The 11,269-nt window shown below is 41.7% G+C and overlaps 1 protein-coding gene across 2 annotated transcripts in view; it reads left to right on the top strand.

The window, feature by feature from the left end:
* KMT2C (lysine (K)-specific methyltransferase 2C) overlaps nucleotides 1-11,269 on the top strand; it is a 270,221-nt gene that overhangs the window by 103,983 nt on the left and 154,969 nt on the right. For both annotated transcript variants that reach the window (XM_015566229.1, XM_015566230.1), the window contains exon 4: nucleotides 10,184-10,325. In XM_015566229.1, coding sequence (XP_015421715.1) covers nucleotides 10,184-10,325 — 142 coding nt within the window. The remainder of the gene's footprint in view (nucleotides 1-10,183; nucleotides 10,326-11,269) is intronic.

Below are 11,269 nucleotides of genomic sequence, written 5' to 3'. Positions count from 1 at the left end.
AGCGTTCCTGTGGTTCTGGGAGATGTCCGTTCCGTCTTTTAGTTGTATTTTAAAAGTGGTTGTTTGAGGCAGCAAACTCCGGCGTTAACCTATGCCGCCATCTTGGTTTTCCCCGCCTCCTGATCATTGATTGAGCCCACAACCTGGGTATGTTCCATTGACTGGAATCAAACCTTCAGTCCACAGGCTGACACTCCATCCACTGAGCCAAACCGGCTAGGGCAGAAATAATACACTTTTAAAAACTGCTTTCCGATTATAAAGCTATGATTTATTTTTGTATGTTTGCCTTGTACTCTGCAATCTTGCTAAACTCACTGTTTGTATCATGTGACCTGTAGAAATTTTTGTGGATGTCCTTTTCAGCTTTTGGAGTAATGTTTGGTTCATTCATTTTCTTTAATTACTAAACGAAAAAATAAACTGCTTAAGGCTGGTGATTTTTTTCTCTTAACATGACTTACGGTGTTTTCCTTTCAGTTTGGATATTATTCTTATTAGCTTTATTTTCTGAGTGGTTTTCACTTGTAGCTCTGATCTCCCCTTTGATTTGTCAGGGCTTGAGAGATTCTTTAAAATTTCTAAGTATTTGTGCAGATTTTCTTTTTTGTTTTTGTTATTAATTTATAGTTTTTTTTATATTGTGTTGTTTTGGTACACTTTTTTCATTTTGGTATTTGAGGTTTCTTGAAGTCTTCATTTGTTTTTGGACATTCTCAGCTATTATATATTCTCATACTGCTTTTGTACCATTCTTCTCTCTAATTAAATGCTCATCATACTGTATCACTGTATTTTTTGCCATTTATCCTCTTTTTGTAATTTTTTAATTCTTTTTGGACCTCTGTCCTGTATTCTAGACAGATCATCCTAGGCCCGTGGTCGGCAAACTGCGGCTTGCGAGCCACATGTGGCTCTTTGGCCCCTTGAGTGTGGCTCTTCCTAAGCCTTAGGAGTACCCTAATTAAGTTAAAAACAATGTACCTACCTATATAGTTTAAGTTTAAAAAATTTGGCTTTCAAAAGAAATTTCAATCATTGTACTGTTGAGATTTGGCTCTGTTGACTAATGAGTTTGCCGACCACTGTCCTAGGCCTTCTAGCAATCCTCTAAAAACACATGAAAACACTCCATCCCTATCCACTTTGTTCCTGCAAAGGAGTCAGTTCAACCAGCAGGGGAAAGCTGCTTCTGGCAGTCCATGCCTACAGAATCTCAGTTTTCCCCTAGCAACTGGGCTAATTATAACCCCAGCTACCTGATAACAGCACCCAATTTTCCTGACACTGGCTGGCAGTTTTAAAGCCATCTCAGCTCTGCAGGCAACTCCTGCACAGAGAGGCATCATGAGCTGAGAGACTGGGAGAAGGGAAACCAATCTTTCACATTTTTAAAAAAATACATTTTATTGATTTTTTACAGAGAGGAAGGGAGAGGGATAGAGAATTAGAAACATCGTTGAGAGAGAAACATCGGTCAGCTGCCTCCTGCCCCCCACTGGGAATGTACCCAAAATCAAGGTCCATGCTCTAGACTGGAATCGAACCTGGGACCCTTCAGTCCGCAGGCCCAGACTGGTTAGGGTCACATTTTCATTCATTCATTTATTTTTTCAAATGTTTTTATTGATTTTAGAGAGATAGGAAGGGAAAAGGATGGAAAGAGAGAAACAACGATTGGCTCCCTCCTGCAAGCCCCCTACTAGGAATTGAGCCTACAACCCGGACATGTACTTTGACAGAGAATCGAATTGGTGACCTCCTGGTTCATGGATGGACGTTCAACCACTTGACCCACACCAACAGGGCCACATTTTTATGTACTTACTAGTGGCCCTGGGGGTCCCTCAGCCTGGTCTGTGTCCTCCCGCAATCTGGGACCCCTTGGGGGATGTTGGATTGCCCGTTTTGGCCCGATCCCCACAGGCCAGGCCAAGGGACCCCACCGGTGTATGAATCTGTGCTCTGGGCCGGTAGTATATATGCATATAAGACCTTTGGTTAATCTCTTCCTTCCTTCCTCTTTACCCCCTTCCTTCCCTCTGAGATTCATCAGTCTGTTCCATGTTTCCATGCCTGTGCATTGAGTGTCTACCCCCTGGTGGTCAGTGTGCATCATAGCTACTGGTTGAATGGTCGAACGGTTGCTTAGGCTTTTATGTATATAGATTTTTAGTTGCTACATTTAAAAGTCTTTCTGTGCTCTGTGAAAATAAGTGGCTACTTTATACTAATAATCAGCATCAATATTTTATGTAGTTTAGTGAATAAAGGGTAGGATAAATGAAATATTTTTTTGTTTTTTCCTTTTTCTGTTTCTATGGTAGTGCTAATTCTTTTTCTGTTTCTGCAGTAGTGCTAACATTTTGATTGCAGCAGATATGGTAGATTCAGTAAGATATAAACACATCCAGAAAGTGGAACTGTTGAAATGCCAACTTTTTTTTGGCCACTGCTATTCAAAAGAAGGAAAGGACACACTCACACAATTTCTTAGACGTATTTTCTTCTGTAGTCTTAGTAGTAAAGAAGCATGAAAAGTATTGTCATTCTGTGGAAGTAAAGGGAGTTAGGAGAGAAAAATAATTTTTATTCTACTTAATAGAAGCCAGCATATTGTTTGGATTACTAGAAAAACTTGCTAGTGTTGACTAATGTAATTAGTAAATACTAGCCAATTTAAAATATTTTGTGTATCTTTCTCTGTGCTTTTTGTAAGTCTTTATATGTGTATAATATTTATCTGCATGGTTTGTATTACATGGTATATAATGAGTTCAACAAGTATTGAATGTCATCCAGGTTTTGTGATAGACTCTGGTTTGAAAACAGATTTGGTGCCTGTTTTCATAGAGCGCAGTCCAGTGCAAGTGCTGTCTCCTATGAATTGGATGCTTTCTGTGCCATTAACCCCTTTGGCAGGCTCTTTTCCAAGCTGTGTTTTAAAATGGATAAAATATATAAGACTGCAAAGATAATTATATTTAACTAGAGGCCCAGGACACGAATTTGTGCACTAGTGAGGTCCCTCGGCCTGGCCGGTGATTGGGGTTGGCCAGGGGGAGGGACCATGGGAGGTTGGCTGGCCGTGGGAAGTTGGCTGTGGGAGCGCACTGACCACCAGGGGCAGCTCCTGCATTGAGCGCCTGCCCCCTGGTGGTCAGTGTGTGTCATAGTGACTGGTTGTAACGGTCACTTCGGCTTTTATATAGAGAGATAAGATCAAAATAGTAAAAACCAAATTTGTAATTTTGTAATGTGATTTTTTTAATTGCCCATAAATTATAAAATCTAATTTAACAATTACTGTAATTTAGAAGTAGAGATGAGGGTAAATGATATTTTAAGATATCTGCAAACACTGAATGTGATAAGAAATTACCTGCTTCCTGCTAGTGTCGAGACACAGTTATGGCTATACCAGCTCTGCCTGTGTGCACATTCATAATGAAACGGCTGTTTAGAACTCCAAATCTCAAAGGTTAGTAAAGATAAAGATGTAATTTCTCTCTCCAAGATCTAAGAACACTTGATTAAATGCATTTTAGAAATTCATTAAAAGATATGGTGCTTTGAGGGCATGTACTGTGTGCTAATGAGGGAAGCCGTAATAGGGCGCTGGGCTATTTTTGACATCTTGTAGTCTGTCATGCTGTCATGTTGGTGAGTGTGCTGAATATATTCATAGGACACCTATAGCCCTTTCAAATAAATTAATCTTTAAGGGAATTAATTTCATCATTGTCCCAAATCAAAATGTTTTATTTCTGTGAACTTGGCTGTGAGGTGTTTTCTCTATAATCTTATTCAATAGTGCTTAAAAAATAGAGAAAAACTCTGTATTTTCAGATATCATCTCATATTCAACAAATGTTCCTCGGTCACACAGCCTTAGTAGAAAGTGAACATTTCGCTTTATCATGAATCTAGCCATAGAGCTCCTGCACTCCAGCCAGCTGCTGTGCCAGGTGCCTCAGTACCGTTATCTTGTGTGCTGATGGAAAGAGCGCCCTCTGGCTTTGACTCTCAGCTTTGCTTGCTGTTACCCAGTGATCTGAGCTTCTTCTTCTTTCAGACTTTAGTTTTTTTATCTTTTAAATAAGGATATTATGTCAGATATTATTATTTAAAAGGGTGGGTGGAGTGAGAGAACTCTTAGCTGGGCTTCTCATTCCTTTCTCAGCTGCATCCTCATCTCTTCCCTTACCTCATTACATCTCGTACTTCCACCTCGACAATTACTGTGTCTTGGCATTACCATTTGCTATCTCCTGACTAGACTCCTTACAGATAAGGATCCCGATTCTGTTTTTGTACTGGCTACTATTTGAATAGAATGTATGTCAATAGTTATTTTGTTTGGTGAAAAATCGTTCTAAAGAAGTGATTTATTAATTCCCTAGCACGAGGCCAGGAGGTGCCGAATAAGTTTTCATTCCTATTCTCACAACACAGTTTCATAATGTGGGATCTGACGTCATGTGTTCGATGTCTGGGGGGTATTGTCCAACTAGATGGGAAAGTTAATATATAGTTAGAATAGCGTGTGTGAATGTGGATAATTGGAATAGCAATCACATACCCGCACTTACTGTATACTTCAGGCAGGGGGCTAGGTCTTTGCATGTATTATCTTTTCTGATCCTAAAGACAGTTTTATACTAGAGGGTATTAATTAGCTACCTTTTATTTTATTTTTTAAAATATATTTTTACTGATTTTAGAGAGGAAGGGAGAGGGAGAGAGAGATAGAAACATCAATGATGACACTCATTGATCAGCTGCCTCCTGCACACCCCCCCACTGGGGATGGAGCCTGCAACCAGGGCCTGTGCCCTGACTGGGAATCAAACCACGACCTCTTGGTTCATAGGTCGATGTTCAACCACTGAGCCACGCCAGGTGAGTAGTTAGCTGCCTTTTAAATGATTAGCACACTGAACTTGAGATGCGGTTAAGTAACTTACCAATGTCACATTGCTAGCAAATGACTCAGCTAGGATGCAAATTCTGGACCATTCAGTTCCAAGGCTTTGATTTTAACTACCCCAACAAATAGCCTTTGCTATTCATTTAAATTTTATTTTTGTCATAGAACCAACTATTTAGGGTTAAGTAACAGTTGTCAGAGGTGGAATGGCAGACTTTAGATCAAGTTTACCATCATATCCCATTTACATTTGTTTCCCCAAAGAATTGCCCAGCACAAAGCAGTGTCTTTTGAGTGACAGGCACTGGCTGTCAACTTCTCTTAGGAACCCCCTCTCTGATGGGTTCTTTAGTGTAGTTAACCCCGCACATGTGCCACCTAGTGGTTCCAGATTAAGCACTGGTAGGGGCTGAGGATAAAATCACCCCCTCCAGGCACCCCGGGGGTGTAGTGCCTTGCTTTAGGCACCAGCCCAGGATAGTGTTCATGAGTGCATTTTCAATAATAAACTGATAACTGGCAACCGGCGTCAGAACTGTTTCTTGCGTTGCCACTGGTTGATAGTCCTTTCATCCAGAGCACTGTCTTCCACATCTTGCTGACACACTCTGACACCTTCTGATGACGCAGGCCGGGGGAAGAGAGGGACACAGTCACGTATGTAGTTGTCCTGCCTGGACGCTGATGGACAGTAAGACCCGACTTACTCCACTAGATGAAGAGCGACAGTTAAAAAAGATTGGTTCTTTATTGGTACCTTTTTCTTTTTCTATTTTGTGCCTGTAACAGCTAAGAAGTAGGTATAAGAGTCTTCCTTACTCCTTAAAGACAAAGGACCAAACCAAAAGTAAAACCAAACCCACCGTCCTTGCTATTTCTTCAGTATATGCGGGTTAGGGTCATGGGCAGGGGGAAGAGAGAGAACAGGATGGACCCCTGGAACCTGTCTTATGTTCTCTCCGTGGATCAGGCTTATTCCTTCCTGCTCCCATTTCTAAGGGGGAAAAGCCTATAGTTAGGAATCTGTTTTTCTTCCCTGTTAAATGTAGTGAACCTAATTTCAGAAGGTTGTGTACTTGAAAACTACCAACCTACCATTAAGTTTAACCTTGCCCGCTTCCTTTTAGGCCTAATTTGAGAGAGAGACAGACAGACACACTGTCCTCCCACTTGCTTCTTTTTAGTTGTAAGCAAATAAAAAAACAAACAACACAACACTAAAAATGTTAAAAGTGTTATTATGTACTTTCTTTTTGAGGGGAAGAAAAATTCTGTCTAGAGGCTGGGAGTGGTACTGAGTAGGGACTAGGTTAGGGATGGAGGCTAAACGGAGCTGCTCTTAGAACGGTAATGGCCTGTGACCCTGGTCCCTTGGGGTCAATCCTCCAAGCTTCTGAGACAGTCTTCTTCCTCCTCGTTTATATTTCTCATCTCTTCTCTGAACTCTGACTCTTTCTCCTTATCTAGTAATAGAAATGGTGCCAGAAAAGCGTACCCCACAGATGCTCTGGGCATCCCTGAGTAGAAGTGAAATGCTCCCATATGGGGATTTTACATGTGGTCATTGTATAAGACTTTATATGTAATGGACAGGGAGACTGTCTAGCAGATCTGTATTGCTTTGTATCTTTGGTTGTAAAAGGACTGAGGGCCGGCAGTACAAATCCTGGCTCTTTCTAGATGCTTTTCCCTAAATCTGCAGGCTCTGTAGATACCCAGTCTACTTTACATGTCATTGCAGGTGAAAAATCTGTCACATATTTTGATACAGCATAAGAAGAGTCATTTGATTTCTAAACTCCAGTGTCACTGTTCTCATTTCCTGGTCACCAAACCACCTATTTGAAGTTTTTGTTGTGGCATTTCCCCACTCCTGATACCAGTTTCTGTGTTAGTTAGGACATGGGATAAACTGCTGTGACAGACACCCCAGTGGCTTAAACAAAACAACTTTCTCTTGTGTAATATTTCTGAGACGAGAGGTCCCGACTGATGGGGCATCTTTGCTCCCTCTGGTAGTCTGTGGTCCCAGGTTCCCTCCATCTTGTGTCTCTGTCTTCCCTTGGTACATTGCTTTCACCTTGGGTGCGACACCTAGGTGGCTGATATGTCCATGTTATAGTGCATGGGGAAGGGGGAACGATTAGCCCTTTCAGGGGAGGTAGAAGCTGCATGGTCACTTCTGGTCATTTTCTGATGGTGAGAACTTGTCAGGCTTGGCTGCAAAAAAACATTGGGAGACCGGCTGGTGTTTCTCAGTGGTTGACCATCGACCTATGAACCTAGAGGTCACAGTTTGACTCCTGGTCTTCGGGGTGCATGTCCAGGTTGCTGGCTGGATCCACAGTGGGAGATGTGCAGGGGCCGGCTCATTAGTGATTCTCATCATTGATGTTTCTATCTCTCTCCCTCTCTGAAATCAATAAAAAATATTATTAAAAAACAAAAAAACCCTTGGGAAATATAGTGTATGGGAATGAAGTATGGGTTTTGTCCTTTGTCCATTTTTCTTTTTTAAATATATTTTATTGATTTTTCACAGACAGGAAAGGAGAGGGATAGAGAGCCAGAAACATTGATGAGAGAGAAATATCGATCAGCTGCCTCCTGTACCCCCCCACTGGGGATGTGCCCGCAACCATGGTACATGCCCTTGACTGGAATCGAGCCCGGGACCCTTCAGTCCACAGGCCGACACTTTTTCCACTGAGCCAAATCGGCTACGGCTTTTGTCCATTTTTCTATTGGTTATGTGCCTTATTCATCTGTGGAATACCTTACTTACTCTGGATTTAAATACCGTTTAGGGGATACAGATTACATTTATTTTCTTTCAATCTGTGCATATTTCTCATTTTGTCCATGGGAGGGCTTTGTTGTATATAAGTTAAAAATTTTAATATAGTAAAATTTGGAGATCTTTTTATAACTTTTGATGGAGTGCACTTTATGTTGGTAGATTTGGTTTTAGGTACTTTACATCCATTTTGTGGCTGGGGTAGGCAGGATAGGTGCCATGATTGATAGGCTTCACAAAAATGTAATTTATGACTGACTTTTCTCTTCAATTTTAAAAAGAAACATGTTCTTTTAAATAGGAAAAACAAAGCCATCTGTTTGATGCCTCATCTTATCATTAATTTTATTACTTGACAGGATTTATAATTATTTGTCCTTTTTCTAACAAAACAATTAGTAGTTCTCCAAATTATTCATTTGTCAAAATATTTCCCTAGCTCTAGCCGGTTTGGCTCAGTGGATAGAGCGTCGGCCTGGGGACTGACGGGTCCCAGGTTCGATTCCGGTCGAGGGCATGTATGTACCTTGGTTGTGGGCACATCCCCAGTGGGAGTGTGCAGGAGGCACCTGATCGATGCTTCTCTCTCATCGATGTTTCTAACTCTCTATCCCTCTCCCTTTCTCTCTGTAAAAAATCAATAAAATATATTTAAAAAAAATATTTCCCTAGAGGACTCTGAGGGTCCCAAAGGTAGGGGCCACAGATTGAAGTGCTAACCCAGAAATTAGAGCTCAAATGTGGTGTGAGGGTCAGTATTCCAGCTGCTGGGTATGTCTCGTGTGCAGTGGAAATTGGATCTGGAATTCAGGAGAGGAAACGGTCAGAGATGTTGATTTAGGAATCGTTAAGTCCAGAGGAGACTGTTGAGGCCTGGATAGTAATGAAGTGCCTCACAGAAGAGCACATGCAGAGAGGGTTGTACCCACATTTTGAGGTCTGAGAGAAACCAGATGCAGGGACAGATGTTAGACCAGTTCCTCTTTGTTAGCATCTTCTAACTTATGGGCAAGTAGATCGAGGCTGAGACAGATGACTGTACCTATAGTTAGTAGTTGGTAGAGCTGGTATCTGGGACCAGATCTTTTCTTTCTAAATGTTTTTATTGACTTCAGAGAGAGGAAAGGAGGGCGAGAGAGAGATAGAAACATCAGTGGTAAGAAAGAATTATTGATCAGCTGCCTCCTGTACACACCACACTGGGGACCGAGCCGGCAACTCAGGCATGTGCTCTGAATGGGAATCAAACCGTGACCTTCTGATTCCTAAGTCTTTATATGCTCAACCACTGAGCCACGCCGGCCAGGCCTGGGACCAGTTCTTTATGACACCAGAGCCTATGGTAACCTGTTGTCCTCGTGCTTACAAAGATAGAAGAGCATCTCGCTGAGGAGGAGGCAGTCCTTGGTGTCAGGTGAATTTCCGATTGTTGGTTCTGCTGCCCTGGGTGGTGGAGAGGCCGGTTGCTGTGGTGCGGAGCATGGGTGCAGTCACTCCAGAGGCCCGTTTCATAAAGTTTGGTGGTGAAAGGAGGACAGGCAGAGAGGAGGAGCTTGAGGGACCGTGAGGGGTGTGTGTATGTGTGTAGGGGTGCAGAGAGATCTGAGTGAAATTAGAGGTCTAAGCCAAGAATTCTGTTTGCAGAGAAGAATGATATGAAGGGTGATCGTGTTAGAAAATCCTTGCACCAGTTATGTTGCCTCCTTAGAAAGTACGTACATGTGAGGTGCTTGGGGTGGAGTCTTGAGGGTAGTTGAAAAGGCAATAGAGTGAAGGTGTGTTTTTTTCAATTATTTAGCTTTTAGAGTGGCTGATTATTAGAGGGCATAATGATTGTTTCAAATTGACCATAATCTCAATTTATGAATTGCAAAGAAAGTTTTTTTTTTTAATATATTTTATTGATTTTTTACAGAGAGGAAGGGAGAGAGATAGAGAGTTAGAAACATCGATGAGAGAGAAACATCGATCAGCTGCCTCCTGCACATTTCCCACTGGGGATGTGCCCGCAACCCAGGTACATGCCCTTGACCGGAATCGAACCTGGGACCCTTCAGTCCGCAGGCCGACGCTCTATCCACTGAGCCAAACCGGTTTCGGCAAGAAAGTTTTTTTTTAATGAGTTACTTTGAAATACATTTGTTCTGTAGACGAACTGCTGTAATCCTGAACATCAGGTTTGTAACAGTTCCTACTAGGAGAAAACTTCTTCGAGTGAATTGTAATTTGAGGAGAAGGATAATGTATGGCTTGTTTTACATTATTTGATTATCATTTTGCAGTAGAGAATGAATATATAAGCCATGCCATTAATCATGTACATAAACTTTTCCTCTGTTAGTGAAGTATTGTCATTGTATTACCCTTTTTTCTTTATAACATGTGCTTATAGGTAAATTCACTGAAGATGAATGTAAATACAAAAATGACTCTCCGTTTTCTTGTTCGCTATGCAGCAGAAATCAAAGAACAGTCTGCAGAGGAGGATGCGGAGGTGGAGGCGGATGGCAGCAAGCGGCTGGCCCCGGCCCTGCAGCGCTCGGTGTCTGAAGAGTCGGCGAGCTCCCTGGTCTCAGTTGGTGTAGAAGCCAAAATCAGGTTAGAGGACGAATGCAGCTGGATGGAGATGAGCAACAGCAGAGCACAGCTTAGGATGTGAACCTGGATGGAATTTTATTATTTAGTAGCTTTACATTTCAGGCTGCTTTCTCGCTGTGTAGTTGGGGAGAGGGGTGTCTGTGCGCTCAGGTGTAGAACCAAGTGATACTCTAGCGCAGAGGTGGGTAACGTCTGGCCCAAGAGCCATATGATGCCTGGGAAATCATGTGGTCTGGCCCTGCCAAGGTATTAGAGGTGGGTTAATTAAACGAAAGCAGGGCTTTTTTCTGCATTCTATTGGATTGATCATTTTTTTCCTATTGATTATACATTATATTTTGCTTTTAAGATGGTGTCCCTTAACTTAAGGCTCAGACTTCATAATTCTTTATTGAATTTAATTTTGAAAGAATTTTAAACTTACAGTTTTGATTGATTTTTTTAAAAAGTCTTATATTTTCTTATCTCTGCAATCTGTGGCATTTAATTTTCTAGTTACTTTAGATATGTACAGTCCTATAACGCCTGTCACCAGAAGGTAAAGAACAGTTACAGCCCTAGCTGGTTTGGCTCAGTGGATAGAGCATTAACCTGTGGACTGAAGGGTTCTGGGTTCGATTCCTATCAAGGGCACATGCCTGGGTTGTGGACTCAACCCCAGGGAGGAGTGTGCAGGAAGCAGCCGATCAATGATTCTCTCACATCATTAATGTTTCTATCTCTCTCTTCCCACTCCCTTCCTCTCTGAAATCAATAAAACAACAACAACAAAAAACAAAACAAACAAAAAACAGAACAGTTCTGGTTTATCTGTGAGGTTACATAAGTTGTAGTTGTTTTTATTGCTGAGTAGGGTTCTGTTTTATGGAGTTGCCTACCACAGTTTTTTATGCATTTCTTAGTAAAGAGTATTTGGGCAGTTTCCTTTTGTTGGCAATTATGAA

The sequence above is a fragment of the Myotis davidii genome, unplaced genomic scaffold, assembly GCF_000327345.1.
Source record: "Myotis davidii unplaced genomic scaffold, ASM32734v1 scaffold762, whole genome shotgun sequence".
Lineage (NCBI taxonomy): Eukaryota > Metazoa > Chordata > Mammalia > Chiroptera > Vespertilionidae > Myotis > Myotis davidii.
Note: the sequence above shows the minus strand (reverse complement) of the source record. Positions and strands in the feature narration are given on the sequence as shown.